Consider the following 18,764-nt stretch of genomic DNA (forward strand, 5'->3'; position numbering starts at 1 on the left):
CAACTTCAGGTGCAGGGGTATGTTGCTCCCAGCATTACTGCCAGTTTGATGTGCGCAAAAATTTTGTGCACATGGGCTTGCTTTGCTCACACTCGCCTTTTTGCACATTGGCACAAAAATAGGTCTGTGCACGTGCAACATTTAAAAAAATCTGTGCAATTACAATTGTTCTTAGAACCGAAAATCAAGATGGCGGGCCCATAAGAGAACCAGTTCAGGGGCATGGCAGGCCTGGGTCACTGCCGGTTCACCCGAGCCAGTCCAAACCAGTAGGAACCCAACTTTGCCCAGGTGTAGATAAAACCAGTGTGAATCTGACGCACATTGAGTGTTTGTGCCTTTTGGCTATGACAGGAGAATTCAGTTCTGATTTTTTTTTCCCCAAAGCACACTCAATTTCCATGATGAGAAAGTTTCAAAACTGATGCAGGCCACAAAAGGCAGCTTCACTGAGGTACTCGACGTTAAAAGTGCACACAAGCCAATCGCCCGTTAATGGCGGTCTTCAAAAGACAACATTTGACTGTAATTCCAAGACGTTCTACAGCCATAAATGGAAACCATGAGCAACCTTGGGCTCAACAATCATACAAGATGTTAAAAACACAGGAAAGCCAACACCGAAGGATTCCATACCCAATAGATAGAAACAATTGGTGGAAGCCAACTTAAGATTCTTCCCAGACTTTATGGAAAAAAAGAGGAGGTGATGGAGATGAGGATGCTAGAAGGGAGAGGACCAAAGCTTTCCTAGGCTCTGTCTTTGGCCTCCATGACAATCTCTGCTTGCAGCTTTTTTCAAGTCTCATTCCAGGATGCTTCTAGCCAACCTTTCATTCAAAGAATTTAGCACAGGCCAACGAAAGCTGCCAGGCACCATTAAACGAGAGTAACCACACAGGGTTTTTAGTTTGGAGGAGGCCAAAAGGGATGTGATCTGCAAATCCTTCTCTCTTCAGGTTAAACGATTTATGCTGCTGCTATTATTCCCTTCCGCCAATCAATCTATAAATTAAAATGTGTAGCCCTCTAACTGCATTTTTCACCCCTGCATGGGAAATCCTTCCACTCTTCCATTTCAAGAAGGGAATATAGCAACTTCTTTCTTGGCACTTCACCATCTTTACAAAGATCGTGTCTGACTGGGGCGCCACAAAGGACACTGGATTAATCTTAAAAATTCAGAATGGAAGGCGATAATGTCCTGCTGCTACATTCCCCTCCCCCCCAATAAAGCTCGCCATCTTAAATTTAGAAAAAGGAACAAGAAAAATCCCAGAACAAAGAATATTAGCTATCTTTCCTGCCGAAGGTGCTATTTTTATCAAACGAGGCTTTCAACCTCTGTACAGATCTGGCACCAGCAGTCCCTAATCTCTCCAGGATCTGATTGCTACAGCCCAGAGCCAAAAATCTAGTTCACAGAAGTTGTAACTTGGATCAAACAGCCTCCCCAGCTCTGCCAAATCTCAGAACGAAAGGAAATGCTCCCCCAAAAGAGGTTTACAGGCCCCCTGGTCTATTTATCCAGGGGGCACGTAGAAGAAAAACTCTCCAAGCGGCTTAAAAAGAAATTTCCCAATCTGTTGTGCTAGCAAGGCAGCTTTTTCCTCAAATAACCTGCACTCGAAAACAGGACACAGAATAATGTTTTTTTTAAAAAACATCTCGGCTATTGTATGATCTGGAAAGAAGACAAGTGGCACCTCTTTGACGAGCAAGAGGCACCCACAGACTAGTTGCATGGTCTAGAAAAAACTAAGGCCATAGTCTGGATGATAAATATGGCACAGAATCAAAGAATAGGACTAGATTGATCACTGAGATCACAGTAGGAATACAGAGATCACTTTCATTGGCAGATCCAAATAAGAAACCCGCCCTAGCTAATTCTTGGCTTTGAAAAAGAAAAAGAAAAGTCAATAGTCACGATTTAAAACAGATGCGCAATCTCCTTGTAAGTTTTATGGTTCTATATAGAAGGAGCCCAGAACAACTGTCTCACACACACACTCTCACACAAGCACAAAAACACTGTGACTATGTTATTCACGTCTAGAAATTTCATTGCACGTACATATATCTGTTTAAATATGCCACGTCAAAGAGTAAACATCAAGATTCATCAAAGCAGCAGAAGAAGACACCTCGCTCCCCAGGGCCCCACTGGGGATTTGACATGAGGAATTTGGCCCAAGAAACAGAGATGAGATTTCCCACTGGGCAGCATAGCAGGAACTCTCTCTTCGGATAGAAATGGGGCAACTAAAGAATATTCACAGTCAAATATTCACAAAATGTCTCAACAGCTACGAATACATTAAAAAACAAAACCACCAAGATCTATAAAGCCCCCCAAGAAGAAGATTAATTATCTGATCAAACTGGAATGAGATTCAAGTTTTGGTCAACTGGAATTATATTCATAATTACTTTTGAAGTTCTTCATGGTGAGTACCCACCCCACCCCACCCCATTACTTCCCCCATTCAGGTGGAAAGAGCAGATAAGGTTGACCTTAAGGCAAATTATCTCTGCTTGAGGTATCAAAGGATGCCCAACATGGGACTTGTAAGGCAATACAACTGGAGACTCTGGCTGGGATGGGACAAAAAGAGGAGCCAGGATCTAATTCAGAACAACTATCACAGCGACAACTCCGAAAGCTAGAGATTCGGCTTCTGAGGGTTACTTTTCTCCAATTTACACCAATGCGGAAAAGAAAATTATTCCTCAATGTCTCTGAAGGATGACTTTCGCAGGTTGGCTACTTCAGCCAAACCTGAATTTGTGCTGTTTCCCCAAGGATCTCCAGATATGTTGGTCTGCCGGACTCTCATCCAGCAGTCTTGCTAGATCAGGGGTCCTCAAACGTGGCAACTTTAAGCTTGTGAACTTTCAACTCCTAGAATTCTCCAGCCAGCATGCTGGCTGGAGAATTCTGGGAGTTGAAGTCCACAAGTCTTAAAGTTGCCACGTTTGAGGAACCCTGTGATAGATAGTGCTAGATGGTGAATCATGGATGAAGAATATGCTTTTTTCTGGAGTATCCTACAAGGGGGTAGTTGATATATATGTGTGTGTGGACATAACATTGAATACATGTATGTACAACGTGTAATACATTTATGTAAGTATACTTAGCTATGACATAGAGTCCAACTCCAAATTGGCAGATTTTCTTGGTCGGTGCCTTTAACTGAGACAAATCCATCTCCTAAATCTTAATCCAGCAATTAAGTTTTTTCCCCCACCAACTAATTTAGATAGAAACAATCTGGGAGGTGCCCGCAGATATGATGGCATCTGAGCAGGCTTCAGCTAAAACTTTCGGGAGTTTCAGAAGGCAGTGTTTGGCAGTGTTATTGTTCCCTATATGTTTAACCAAATTTCAACCACGCAAAGAACCTTCGCGTCTACGCTGATAGTGAAGAAGCACCCAATACTATTCACCCTCAAAGTCTACATGAGACAAGGAGGGGTTCTGTGCTGAAGGTAAAACCTAAGAGCTGCCATAAGGGAGGAAAAGTCACTGAAGTCATGAGCAAAGAGAATAGTGCTTTCCATCAACCACAGTCCTTGATATGACGGACATCTGAAACTCCAAAGGTCTAAGGTGGCAAGATCAAAAGTTGAAGTCTACTTGTGGCTTCTTTTGTAAATAAGCCCACGTGCTTCGCCATCCTATAGGTCACGAAGATTCAATGGAACATTGGGACGATAAATCTGATGTCATAATAGAAGAATGGAATCAAAAACAATATAGGCAGTGTTCTTCTCCAACCCCAAATATAAAGGCTCTCCTCAAGATCCTTCAACAAAGAAGAACCAGGATGGAGTTTCAGGATACTTTCTTAGCCGGAGAGCATCGTACTTCCACACTGAGTTTAAAGAAACGGGCAGCATAATAGAAAAGGAAAAGTATGAGTTTTCCATGGAACATGGTCATGATGGACTGGTGTCCCGATGCCCAGATTCTATACCAAGGGCCATAGAAAGGGTCGGAAATAGCCGGGCACAACATGTTGTTCAAGTTCACTTCCGTGATCTAGAAGAGCAGGAGAAAAGATGGATTTTTTTTACAAAAAAAAATGTCTTTATACTCTCTTACACCAATTTGCCCTACTCTGAGAAAAGTAGTAATGTTCCCAGTCCTTAAATATTTATTTATTAAATCCATATATCACCCATCTCACTATCCATAGTGACTGTGAATCTGAAATATGTCGTTGTCTCCTCTGGCACCAGAAGTGGTATTCAGCAGGTTCTGACAAGTTCTGCAGAACCGTAGCAGAAATTTTGAGTAGTTTGGAGAACCAATAAATCCCACCTCTGACTGGTCCCACCCCCATCTATTCTCTTCCTCCCGAGTCCCAACTGATCAGAATGGAATGGGGATTTTGCAGTATCCTTCCCCTGGAGTGCAAAAGGAATGGAGATTTTACAGTATCCTTCCCCTGGAATGCAGAGGGAATGGAGATTTTACAGTATCCTTCCCCTGGAGTGGGGAAGGAATGAGGATTTTGCAGTATCCTTCCCCTGGAGTGGGGAGCGAATGGAGATTTTGCAGTATCCTTCCCCTGGAGTGGGAAGGGAATGGGGATTTTGCAGTATCCTTCCCCTGGAGTGCAGAAGGAATGGAAATTTTACAGTATCCTTCCCCTGGAATGCAGAGGGAATGGAGATTTTACAGTATCCTTCCCCTGGAGTGGGGAGGGAATGGGGATTTTGCAGTATCCTTTCCCTGGAGTGGGAAGGGAATGGGGATTTTGCAGTATCCTTCCCCTGGAGTGCAGAAGGAATGGAGATTTTACAGTATCCTTCCCCTGGAGTGGGGAGCGAATGGAGATTTTGCAGTATCCTTCCTTTGCCACGCCCACCAAGCCACACCCACAGAACTGGCAGTAAAAAAAAATTGAATCCCACCACTGTCTGGCACCCCAGTTTACACCCAAACAACACCCTCAAACAGATGTAATTCTGAAGCTTATTAACACAATGCAGTTTCCTCTGTTTAATCTATTTGGCTAGATCATTTAAAACAAGAATTCTTTTCTCTTTTCTCCAAGCTACATCTTCTGGGTTTGTTTTTTTCTTTGCTTACCTGCTCCATTGGTATTTTTTTTTTTACTAAACCTACCCGTATACAGCCCAAAGTGAGATCTACAATCCATATAAGTAAATTGACTTACGAGTCCCAAGATCTGTAAAAAAGTGTAGTGGTAAACAAACATCAATCCAGTGGAGAGCAAGGCCCACCAAAAATTCCAGGATGGCTCAGGAGTGTAAACACCTTTTAGAAAGAGAGAAAAAGAGAAAATTGTTTTCTGCTATTTCAAGGTGGGCACCATTCTTTCTTTAACGACGTATCAATTTTCACCCTGAAAATCCAAGATTATTGCAATAGAAAACATAAGGTGGTAGAAATACCTCTGTTGTAGACCAGATTGAATGCCAAAGATTTCTGCAAACATTTCAAGATAATGAGAAAACCATGGCTGGCTCCTGGCTTGAAAAAGTTTGCACACTAATCCCTTACTACAGTCCTCAATTTATGACCACAACCGAGCCCAAAATTTATGTTGCTAAGTAAGAAGTTTGTTGGGTGAGTTTTGCTCCCATTTTACGACTTTTCTTGTCACATTTGTTAAGTGATTCACTGAAGTTGTTAAATTAGTAACACAGTTGTTAAGTGAATCTGGCTTCCCCATTGTTCTGGCTTGTCAGAAGGTTGCAAAAGGTGAATCACATGACGCAACCGTCATAAATGTGAGTCAGTTGTCAAACATCCAAATGTAAATCATATCACCATAGGGCTGTTGCAACAGTCGTAAATGTAAAAAATGGTCATAACTCACTTTTTTCAATGACAACGTAACTTTGGTCACTAAGTGAACTGTTGTAAGTGGAGGACTACCTGTATTTCAGCAAACCAGGACCACAGCCTCAAGTCAATGCCAGAGCAGGCAGGAAAGTTAATGAAATACACAGCCTCATTCAGCCAGACTACGGTTAGTCCTCTACTCATGGCCATTCATTTGGTGACCAAAGTTGCAACTACAGGTGGTCCTGCACCAGGGGTGGGTTCCTGCCAGTTCTAACCTCTTCTATGGAAGAGGTTCCACAAATCTACAGTGCCATTTAGAACTGGTTCCAGCTCCCTCCCCCCGTCCGTCCGCACATCATCAAGATGAAGAGCGAGAGGAGGAATTCTGGGAGTTGAAATCCACAAGTCTTAAAGCTGTCAAGAACAGCCCTGGGGTTTTTTTTTTCTAAAGGGTTAGGGGTGCAAGGGTCTTGTAACTTGACAGCTTTAACACTTGCACACTTCAATGCCAGAGTTCCTGAGCCAACATTTTGATTGCTAAGCAAGAGCGTTGTTAAGTGAGTTTCACCACATTTTACAAGTTGGGCATGACCACCCAATCACATAGCTGGCAAGTCACTCCCACTCAGTCACATGGCTGGCAAGTCACTCCCATTCAGTCACATGGCAGGCAAGCCACTCCCACCCGGTAACATGGCCGGCAAGCCACTCCCACAAAGCAGGCCACACCTACAGAAGTTCTAAAAAAATTTGAAACCCACCACTGTCCTGCACTTACGACCGTAATTGACCCCAACATTTATGTTAAACAAGACAATTGTTACGAGAGTTTTGCCCCACTTTCCAACTTTTCCTGCCAAAGTTATTAAGCGAATGCCTGCAGTTATAATAACCCAGCTGTTAAGTGTGAAAAACATTCATAAGTCACTTTTTTCAGTGTTGTAACTTTGAATGGTCATTTAACGAACGGTTGTAAGTCAAGGACTACCTGAATTCATGTGAATCAGGAGGAGTGTCTATTTGAGAAATTTGTGTAATCCTCCCCCATTATTTGGACTGATGCAGTATTTTCCTTCAGAGGTAGTCCTCAACTTACAACCAACTTGTTTAGTGACGGTCCAAAGTTTGCAGCGACACTGAAAAAAGTGACTTTCACACTTTCATGCACACAACCGTTGCAGCATTCCCATGGTCATGTGATCAAAATTTAGGCACTTGGCAACTGGCATTTATTTATGGCGGTTTCACTTCATGCAATCACCATTTTTAACCTAGCTGGCTTCCGATAAGTCAATGGGGAGGGGCTGATTCACTTAACAACCTCATGATTCACCTAACGACTGCAGCAATTCGCTTAACTATGGCAAAAAGGTCATAAAATGGGACTCGCTTAACAACTGTCTTGCTTAGCAACACAAATTTGGGACTCAAATGGTGGTGCTCTGTCAAGGACCCCTTGTAGGAAGTTCTTGCATGCCTCACTAATGACAATTTGGTGCATTGCTCTAGAAACAGTTAACTAGAAAGTTTGCTTAACCCTTCTAGACATGCTCCAGAAACATCTGGTTTGAAGGCAGGAGCTTTCAAACAATGCATTGTGAAGCCCAGGGAAAAAGCCCAGGGAAATTCCTGGCAAACAAGCCAGCTGGAAAAGAAATCTACATGCTTATTTTTCCAAGCGTTAATGGCCCCCATTCTGAGCTTTTGAATTTCGGCTCAGAAATGCTTTCTCTTCCCTCTTTGATGTCTCTCCAGATAGAAATTCCTTCTCCACATAGAGTGGAAAAGCATTGAATGGAGACCAGTAACTACTCATCTGGGAAATGGGTAAAAAGGAAGAGTGGAGGGGAGAGAGACGGTTGAGAAGAGCTGAAATTACATTTTTTTTCTTCCTATTACATTTTTTTTCTTCCTAGCCTAACTCAAAATTCTCCGGGAATCATTGCAGCCAACCCTCCACTTACCACCATTTGTTTAACAACAAAATTTTCAACATTGAAAAATGTGACTTATGACCAATTCTTGCACTCACAACCACTGCAGCATCCTTAGAGTCACACGATCAAAATTGGGGCACTTGCAACCAGGCATGCATTTACGAAAGTTGCAGCATCCCAGGGTCACATGAGCAACATATACCAGTGATGGCAAACCTTTTTGGCAGCAAGTGTGCATGTCTGGGCCGAGACCCGGAAGAGGAACTGCCCAGGGGGCATGCATGCGCCAGAAAGTGAACTTCCAGTTTCTGGAGTGTGCATACGTGCCAGCCAGCCAATCTTCCAGTTACTGGCGTGCATGCGCGCCAACGATCAGCTGGCCAGCACGCATTCTCACACCGGAAAACGGAAGATCAGCTCTTCTAGTTTACAGCACTGTCACACGCACAAAGGCTAGCTGATTGTCACGCACATATGCCCGCCAAAAACCCAGAAGTGGAACGGGTGAACACCGCCCATGCCAGGTGACACGCCTCCATGTGCCACTTCGGCCAGGTGCGCTATAGGTTCACCATCCCGGCCATAAACTGTCTCGGCCAGTTTCCGACAAGCAAAGCCAATGAGGGAAAGCAGATTTATTTAAAGTCCAAATGATTCAGTAAAAGCTGCAATCATTAGCTTAACAATTCACAACAACAACAAAATGCTGCGAAACAGAGTGAGACTCATTTAACAACTGCCTTATGTAGCAGTGGAAATTCTATTCCCAACTGTGGTTGTAAGTTGAGGATTACCTGCAGAAAAATGGTTAGCACAATCTTCGGAGGCAAATTCCTTTTTCTAAATCAATACTAGAGAAACTTCACCACAGCTTAGCAGAAATCTGAATGGAGTCACATATATTTGGTAAGTGATGGTTTGTATTTAAGCTCTGCTGAGACCTTCATAGCAAATTTCAAGCTTTCAAAATAGGAGGAAAAATCACAATTTCAAAAGAACATCCTACTACATCAGGTACTCAACAGATCTCAAAGAAATCCATAGGAGGTGGACGAGATCCAGAGCCTGAGTTCCTGGATCTTGCCGCCAAGATCCTTTTTGTTTGTTTGTTTAGAAAATTTATATGGCTGAGGATTTATATTGTTCATGGTACCATGTTTCCCTGAAAATAAGACAGGGTCTAATTTTTTTGGTTCCACCACAAAACCGCGGTAGACGAAAGCGCGCTCGACGAAAGCGCGTACGTGACGTCATCACAGCACGACAAAAACAGCACCCTGTGAGCGGTAAATTTAAAATTAACGCGTAAATCTAAACCTAACCCCCCCCAAACCTAACCCTAAACCTAAGCCTAAGCCTAACCCTTAACCTAACCCTAACCCTAACCCTAAACCTAACCCTAAACCTAACCCTTAACCTAACGCTAAACCTAACGCTAACCCTTAACCTAACCTTAAACCTAACCCTAATGCTTAACGTAACCCTAAACCTAACCCTAACCCTTAACCTAACCCTAACCCTAAACCTAACCCTTACCTTTATGTGAATCGGCTTGCTTTAATTTTATTTTAATTTTAATTTAATTTATTTTTAATTTTATTTGTCGCGTTGCTGATGACGTCAGGTACGCGCTTTAATCGGGCGTGCTTTAGTGGACCGCGGTTTTGTCGTGCCACGATTTTTTTGACCTGCAAAATAAGCGCTTGGGCTTATTTTCAGGAAGGTCTTATTATTTTTGAGGTGCAGGAGGGGACGAGTGTGGTCACCTCATGGCTGCTGCTGTGTTGCAATATTTTCAGGGAGGGCTTATTTTCAGGGAGGGCTTATTTTCGGGGGAGGGCTTATTTTAGCCTATGCACTCAAAAGTCCAATTGGGCTTATTACCGGGGAAGTCTTATTTTCAGGGAAACAGGGTAGTTATGAGAAATATGAACCACTCCACTGTTGAGAACCTTCCCATAGATAGAACACTAGAATCATAGGGTTGGAAGACAGGAGTATAAACCCTTCCATTCCCCATCATCCCGGCAGAGCTGAAGAAGCTTCTTGGATGAGAAGCGAAACGTCTTCAAAGGAAAAATCAGAAAGTTCAGCTGTCACTTGAAAAAGCAGTTTTAGGACAACCATCACCTGGATGACTGAGCATCTCCATAGACATTCTGAACAAATGGCTATCCAACATCTTCTTAAGGACTTCCAGTGTTGGAGCATTCACAACTTCTGGAGGCAAGTTGTTCCACTGATTCATTGTTCTAACTGTCAGGAAATTTCTCCTCAGTTCTACGTTGCTTCTCTCCTTGTTGGTTGTCCTGCCTTCAGGTGATTTGGACCAATGGTGAGTTCCTAGTGGTTTGGACCGGTTTAGCCAAACCGGTAGTAACTTAGTGGCCTGGGTCACTGGAACCAGCAGCGACCCAGGCCTGCCACGTCCCTGAACCGGTTCTCCCTACAGAGGTGCCATCTTGTTTTTTGCTTCTGTGCATGCACAGAGCAATTTTAGTTGTAATGCACATGTGCCCGGGTGTGCGGCGCGTCCCTGAGCAAACCGGGAGTAGTCTCTGCTGGAAATCACACCTGATTTGGACATAGCGTGTTTCCCCAAAAATAAGTCAGAGTCTTATTTTCTTTTGACACCCCCCCTCAAGTGTTGCTTGGGCCTTATTATCGGGGGGGTGTATTGGTTTGAGGTTGTGAGCGGGCGCCCGAAGAGCTAGGCATAGCCTCAGGGGCAAACGGCTGTGTTGCGCTGTCACAGCAGTGCAACAAAGTCATGAGGTGACTATGTTTACAAGCAGCTGCCCGGCAATCTCATTTTCTAGCCGGGCAGAGCGCCACTCACCGACCCAGTAATATCCCAAAGGTGCTAAGCCGCGTGGTGCTCTGTCCAGCTGGAAAGGGAGATTGCGCGAGCGCCTGTTCTGCCCCACCTCACATGCCTCCCAGCCTGACCATGCCCTGGCCCAGCTCTCCCTCCCACCACTGCGCTCCAAGCATAACCGGCTTCCAAACTGCGGAGATCCGCTGCTGAATCTTCCGGCAGCGGCCGCTCCAGGACTACACTCTATGGTTGTGGGCTGGCTGTTGGGTTCCGGCAGGGAGAGCTGGGTCAGGGCATGGTGAGGCTGGGATGCACTTGAGCTGGGGACGGAACAGGCGCTTGCGCAACCTCCCTTTCCAGCCGAGCAGAGCGCCACGCGGCTTAGCACCTTTGGGATATTACTGGGTCGGTGAGTGACATTCTGCCCAGCTGGAAAGGGGGGTTGCCGGGCGGCTGCTTGTGAGAGCAGCCACCCAGCAACCCACCCACCCACCCCCCGCTCCAGCTTGGCACAGCGTCACTCACCAACCAAGCAGTATCCCGAAGGCGGCAAGCAATGTGAGCACCTTTCCCTCCTCCCCTCCGGCTCCTGCGGCTTGGCACCTTCAGGATATCATTAGGTTGGTGAGTGGCACTCTGCCTGGCTAGAGAGGGGGGTTGTCCAGGGGACTTATTTTCGGGGGAGGGCGTATATTTTTGCCCACCCGAAAAATATGGCATGGCCTTATTATCAGGACATGTCATAGTTTGGGGAAAACACGGTATATGGCTACCTATTTTATGCATGTTAATCCTAGATAGGTCACAACAACATATTCCCCAAATAAGGTCATCAAGGCTATGTTAGTGGTGGCAACTAGGCTTTCATTCATTTGGGTTTTTTTTTTCCTATTACACATTTCAACCCCACCTTTGACAAACATTAATTGAAGATGGAGTTCAGGGTTTGCAGGCCACCAGCAGAGGGCAGCAGAGAGTTGCAGAAACCCCAAGGTCTCCTTAAACAGGTTTGAAAACTCTCCTGTTCTCCTGGCCAAGAAGTGGTTGGACAACAAATGAAGAGGTCCTTATGCAAAGTCAGTGGGGCCCTTTCACAAACACAGAAACATCTACCATTTCTTTTTGGGAGTGGGGACTCATTTGTCTATGATTCTCCCTTTGTCCAGAGGGCAGAGAAGAAGTCATGAGTAAGAAGCTTGTTTAAAGGGAGATCCAACCTAGAAGTAAGGAGAAATTTCCTGGCAGTGAGAACAATGAATCAATGCAATGACTTGCTTCCAGAAGTTGTGGGTGCTCCATCACTGGAGGATTTTGAAGAAGAAATTGGATAGCTATTTGTCTGGATGGTATGAGGCTCCTGCCTTCAGCAGGGGGTTGGACCTTAAACACTCAAAGAGCCACAAAGGGCCTAAGCCAAAGCCCCCTGTTCAATTCTGGAGGCAACTGGAAGTCCGGTCCCCCACCATAGAGTCTCCTCCTAGCGCGGCATCCTTTTTCCTCTACCTTCCCTAACCAAAAGCCCTATTAATTGTGGAGCTGACCGGCGACAGGGAGCCGCAGCAGAGGAATGAAAGAGCCACATGCAGCTCCAGAGCTGCAGGTTGTTGACTCCTGGACTAGAAGGAAGGTCCCTTCCTGCCCTATGATTCTATGTTCTATGTTTTTAAACTGTGAAAAGCTTTGTTAAAGTTTTGTTGGATTGCTGAACTGTAAATATAGTGTCTTTGGTAAGAATTGAGGAGCAAAATTAACAGCGATGGAGGTCCTGATTAGCTAGGAAGACCGGATGTAATTAAATAGTATCAGTAAGGCCCCACACACAGACAGACTGTATTTTTCAGAGTATAAGACCGCACCTTCCCCCCTCAAAAAAGAGGGTGAAAATCTGGGTGCGTCTTATACACTGAATACAGCATTTTTGGCCTCCTGAAACCCCTCCCCCTTCACAAAAATGGACGTGCATAGCCTTTAGGAGGCTTCCAGAGTGCTCTTAGGGGAAGAGCAAAAATGAGCGGAAAAAATGTAGGTTTTTTTGCTCGTTTTTGCCCTCTCAGCCCCCAGGAGCACTCTATAAGCCTCCTAAAGGCTATTCATGCCCATTTTTTTGGCAAAAAACAGACCTGTTTTTGCCCTCCCCCCCACAACCCCCAGGAGCACTTTGCATACCTCTCAAACTCTCATGCCCCATTTTTCACAAAAAATGAGGCATGCAAAAACTTTTTAAAATTTACCTCTTAAAAATCTTGGTGCATCTTATACTCCAGTGCATCTTATATTCTGAAAAATACGTACCTCCTTTCCGTAGCAGGTAGATTGGGACAACATAGAGCATGATATGTTGAATGTAATAAATTTCCAATTCAAAAGGTAGCTGCAAAAATAAAAAAGAAGAAGAAGGAACCGATTTATAAATAGAGACTGGTGTGCACTCAGCTCAGAGTAATTTTCCTTGACCAGGTGATCAACTTTGATTCGATTTCAGGTCAGTTGTATTCAATTGAGGTACTCCTCGACTTACAACACTTCATTTAGTATTTGTAGAAAATTACAACAGGGCTGACAAAAAGTGACTGGCAAACATTTTTCACATTTACGGCCACCATTGGTCACCGTTCCCCAAATACTTTTAACCCAGTCAAACGTCCTTATTGGTGGTTCTGGGTATGATCGCAGTACGGGATCCCATCAACTGAGTCAACGGTCCAACTATTTGGGAAATATTAAACCCTTTCCCACTTCTCTAGGGAGGGGGCACTATCCCAAGAGCCATTGCAAAGGATGTTTTCCTCTTGGTCAGTGTTATTTAGATAAAAACTTGGTGAGTCAAAAGTAGCCAGGATGGTAGAATGGCAGCTTTGAAGAGTGCTGAACATAAACTGGAATACTGAATTCTGCCTATCATGATATGGTCACAAAACCACAGAACTATTCATTTTCATCCGGTTGTCTCTGCTGTCATAAATGTTTTTGTCAGTTGCTCAACAGAGAACATTTCCGCAAACAAATTCACTGTAACGTCACCCAGACTTCAAATAACATTCTTTGGTATGAAAATGTTTTATCTTAGACATTAACTACAAGTAACCCTGGACTTAAAGATAAAGGTTCCCCTCGCACATATGTGCTAGTCATTCCCGACTGTAGGGGGCGGTGTTCATCTCCGTTTCAAAGCCGAAGAGCCAGCGCTGTCCGAAGACGTCTCCGTGGTCATGTGGCCGGCATGACTCAATGCCGAAGGCGCACGGAACGCTGTTACCTTCCCACCAAAGGTGGTTCCTATTTTTTCTATTTGCATTTTTTACGTGATTTTGGACTGCTAGGTTGGCAGAAGATGGGACAAGTAACAGGAGCTCACTCCATTATGTGGCACTAGGGATTCGAACCGCCGAACTGTTGACCTTTCTGATCGACAAGCTCAGCATCTTAGGCACTGAGCCACTGCATCCCCCAGCCCTTGACTTACAGCCATTCATTTTGTGATTGTTCAGAGTTACAACAGCACTGAAAAAAGTTAGTTATGCCTGGTCCTCACACTTATGCCTGTTGCAGTATCCCCATGGTCACGTGACCCAAACCCAAATATTTGGCAACTGGTCCCATGTTTGTGACGGTTGCAGCATCCCAGGGTCATATGACCCCCTTTTGTGACCTTCTGACAAGCAAAAGTTATTGGGAAAGCCGGATTCACCTAACAACTGCAGTGCTTCATTTAATAACTGTGGCAAAAAGATCATTAAGTGGGACAACATTCACTGAATAACTGTCTTGCCGAGCAATGGAATTTTGGAGCTTAATTGTAGTCAAGGTAGTATAGGTAGTCCTAAACTTATAACCAAAATTGAGCCCAGAATGTTGGTCCTAATTCATTGCAATCATTAAGAAGCCCCCCCCCCCATGTGATCTGACTTGATTTTACGTTCGGTTTTACAATGGTTGTTAAGCACTGGTCACTAAGTGAACCAGTGGCCATTAAGCAAATCCAGCATTTCCAATGGGTGCAAACATGGTATAAAAGTCACAAATCAGAATCACGTACCCAGAGTCACAAATGCAAGGGGTTGCTAAGAACACTGAACGTGGTTCGCCAGTTGCAACTTTGAGGACGTGTTGTAAGTAGCTTTTTTTAAGATTGTCATAATTTCACAAAGTCATTAATAACTGATCGTTAACAGAGGATTTGTATTACAGCTACCACATTCCTTGGTAGACCAAAATTAAGAACTGCCAACACCCTTCATAAATCAGGTCATTAGCAAGTGAAGCAACAACCCCAGTTGAGATCAAACAAAATGAAAGATGACACCATCAACAGACTCAACTTATTACAACACTTTTAACCAAAGAGTTATTACCTGGATCAGATATTGGCACCACAAACATTGTGACATAACCAAGCTTCACCACAACTGAATTAGGAGCATTAGATTGGATGTAACAACTCAACAATTATTCTGACCGAAGTTTCCCAACAGCATGAAGCAAACTCCTTGTCCCAGCAAAAAAAACCAAAAACCTTTTATTAATTTACTGTGAATTCTGCTCATTCACATCCATCAAAGTCTTTTAAGGGAGGATTTACAGTCACAGACCTTATCTGGCTTGGAGAGCTGACAGGCCGATATCTGGAGAACTTGGCAAGGAGTCTTAGAGAGTCACAAACCAATTAAGCAAACTAATTATCTCCTGCAAACTCCACTCCCCTTTCGTTCCTCTTTTATTTCCTCTGGGAGGGCCATTCTTCATCCATCTGTGGCCTTACTCCCAAGTCGACCCATTCTTTAGCTGTTTCCTTCATCTGGCAACTCTGCGCATGCGCACACTGGGAACAGGCTCCAGCTGTTCGTCTGCCTCACTGATGTCTGACTCTGAAGGCAGCTGATAACTGGCATACGGCTCTGGCCCCCTCTCTGCCTCCAACACAGAGCCCTCATCTGAGCCTTCCCCAGACTCCAGGACTGGCCTATGTTCCTCCTCAACCTCCTAACTGTCTGAATCTGCTGCCAGTTCCACTAGCTGCTGGCGGGCCACAACTACTATTTTACTACAACCCAAAAGAATATACAGTATGGTGTATGTTGACTCTTTTGGAATAAGCTTTTAGAAGCTGGAAGCTTTGACATTTAAAAATATCAAATGTATACCAACACAGCAGTGGTGGGATTCAAAAAAAATTACTACTGGTTCTGTGGGCATGGCTTAGTAGGTGTGGTTTGGTAGTTGTGGCAGGGGAAGGATACTGCAAAATCTCCATTTCCACTCCACCTGCTTTCCAGCTCCGCTCTCCTGTGCAGGGCAACAAAAGAAGACCCAGCCGGGGCTGGGACTCGGGGGGGCAGCAAATTGATTGGGGGTGGGGCCAGTTAGAGGTGGTATTTGCCAATTCTCCAAACTACTCAACATTTCCGCTACTGGTTCATTAGAACCGGTTAGAACCGGATGAATACCACTTCTAAAACACAGTGCGTTAAAATATCCATCCATGCACCATTTTCTTATCATAGTCCTTCCTTTTCCCCAATGGAGTTCCTTGCACCATTAATTAAGATTATCTCTACACTGGTTTGCTCCAGAGACACTGAGATGGTTTTTAAGGTTTCAGGGGGCTTTGAATAACTGGCTTTTCCCCTATACATTTGAGGTTGAGCAAACTGCCACTTAAACTGTTTTTTATTGTTCCTTTTTTAAAAAAACAGAAAAACTTCTGCAACCCTGGACATTAATTATTTGGACTGTTGACTTTTTTTCCTCTGGTGCTTTTAATCTTCGTATGCCGTCCAAAGTTATTGCCAAAACATGAGCTGCCAGCAAAATGAAATGAAATAAATCAGTCCATGAACGGTGCAAGCTTTAAAAAAGAAGAAGGGAAGTATCAAAGAGTACAGTATTTTTCGGAGTATAAGATGCACCTTTTCCCTCCTAAAAGAGGGTGAAAATTTAGGTGTGTCTTATACGGTATTTATCTTGAGTCCATTCAGCCCCGTATTAGAGAATCTTGGCATGGGGATCTGTGTGGGACTCAGGCCCAGCTCTATCTTTAACTGCGGAAACTTGTTATGTGACTTTAGACCAGTCCCCACCTACCGACCTCAGCCTAACGTGACCTGCCAGAGTTGTTGCTATGGGAAAATTGCACAGAGAGATATGTAATCCACCTGGAGAGAGTGAATGAAAGACAGGAGAGAAAGTTAGCAAATAAGTAAGCAAGAAAATATACAAACAAAGGACAGGTTGCTGGAGAAACCCAACACGGATCACTGCTTTGCCTTCCTAAAAGTTTAAATCAAGTGTTTTTCACGCTTGGCAACTTTAAGATGTGTGGACTTCAACTTCCAGAATTCCCCAGCCAGCCATGCTTTCTGGGAGTTGAAGTCCACACATCTTAAAAGTTGCCACAAACCCATAAGAATTGTTGTGATTGCTGAACAAACTGATTTCCTCCAATGCAGTATTATGCAATTCTGAATTCTTGGCTGAAAGAAAGGACTGTCCTGTACTTCTATATATATTCGGGGGATTATACAAAACAACACAAATAATTTCTGTATTTTATCAGCTCTCCATAGCCACCCAGGAATCCCAGTTTGTGTCAAACTAAAAGGAGTGGAAATGACAGCTGCCGATCGTTGGCCCAAGAACTATAATTTCACAATGTTGACCCTTCTTAGCAGGAAAATGATGTCAACATTTTCCTGTACGTACCAAGGTGGGGCAGTTCAGAGAAATTCTGAACACAAGCTTGCACGCTATCGGCAGCTCAGCTAACTTGATCCTTAGCTACCCTGTTTCCTCAAAAATAAGACCTCCCCAGAGAATAAGCCCAATCAGGCTTGAGCGCATGCGCTAAATAAGCCCTCCCCTGAAAATAAGTCCTCCCTGAAAATATTGCAACACAGCAGCAGCCAAGAGGTGACCACTCTCACCGCCTCCTGCAAGGCCAAGCACTTATTTTGGGGGTCAAAAGAAAATAAGACTCTGTCTTATTTTCTGGGAAACATGGTAGCATTTAAGTAACATGTTGGATGATCAATTTCTCCGATATTTGTTGTCCCCGTAACACATTGGAAGTTCTCCCTGTCCTCTAGAGATGCAGGATAAGCTATAGAATCTATATATATATAAAAGTGAAATACTACTCATGCATCATCACGAAATCTCCAGAACCGTAAAGCCTACAAAATTTGAAAAATGACAGGTATGTTCCTCCTGGCTGAAAGGATTTTTCAGAATGACCATCAGATCATTAGTATTTCTTATATTATTAACACACTCTGATGCTAAGGAGTTCTACTCCCCCTCCCCACCTGAAAAGAATTCTTTTCCAAATGCCAGTTGGGCATGGGTGTGGCCAGCGGGTGACTCATCTGGCCTGCAGGTTGGAAGTCTAGACATTTTACTCTCCTTCCCCACCTGAAAAACACTCTGATGTTAAGGAGTTAGACTGAGGGAGAGAAGGGGAGAGGAGAGGCCAATCGTAACTACTCATTAATTTTCAAGCTCTGTGTCAATTTATCAAGCCCAATCACAGAGTTTTGTAGTGGAGCACAGGTATCCAGCTAGTATAGAATAATAGAGTTGGAAGGGACCTGGGAGATCTTCCAATCCACCCCCCTTGCTCAAGCAGAAGACCACCACTCCCTTGCTCAAGCAGAAGACAAATGGCTGTCCAGGCTCTTGTTAAAAGCCTCCAGTGTTGGAGCATACACAACTTCTGAAGGCAACTGTTAATTGTACTCACTGCAAGGAAATTTCTCCTTAGTTCTAGGTTGTTTCTCTCTTTGTTCAGTTTCCATCTGTTGCTTCTTATTTTGTCTTCAAGTGCTTTGGAAAAAATAGATTGACCCAGTCTTCTTTGTGACAGCTCCTCAAATATTGAAACACTGCTATCATGTCACCCTTAGTTCTTTTTTTCACTGGACTAGGCATGCCCAGTTTCCTCATAGCATCTCATCACCAAATTAATCAATTAATCAAGACCAATTAGTCGACAGAATAGCTTGTCTCCCGGAGTTGCGGGTTCTCCATCGCTGGAGGCCTTCAGGAAAAGTTTGGACAGTCATTTGTCTGGGATGCAATAAGTTTCCTGACTTGAGCAGGGAGTTGGACTAGAAGACCTGAGAAGTTCCTTCCAGTCTTAAGATTCTTTGAAATGTGGGAGACTGAAAAAAGCAAAAGTTGTGATTGG

At 44.0% G+C, this 18,764-nt stretch overlaps 1 protein-coding gene across 1 annotated transcript in view; it reads right to left on the bottom strand.

Moving 5' to 3' along the window:
* Positions 1-208: 208 nt before the first annotated feature.
* The window catches only part of TMEM164 (transmembrane protein 164), a 46,744-nt gene continuing 28,188 nt past the window's right edge, over positions 209-18,764 (bottom strand). The window contains exons 5-7 of the mRNA XM_032228309.1: positions 12,875-12,953; positions 5,193-5,293; positions 209-4,048 (exon numbers count right to left, since the gene is read on the bottom strand). Coding sequence (XP_032084200.1) covers positions 3,842-4,048; positions 5,193-5,293; positions 12,875-12,953 — 387 coding nt within the window. The 3' untranslated portion in view covers positions 209-3,841. The remainder of the gene's footprint in view (positions 4,049-5,192; positions 5,294-12,874; positions 12,954-18,764) is intronic.

Source organism: Thamnophis elegans, chromosome 12 (genome assembly GCF_009769535.1).
Source record: "Thamnophis elegans isolate rThaEle1 chromosome 12, rThaEle1.pri, whole genome shotgun sequence".
Classification (NCBI taxonomy): domain Eukaryota; kingdom Metazoa; phylum Chordata; class Lepidosauria; order Squamata; family Colubridae; genus Thamnophis; species Thamnophis elegans.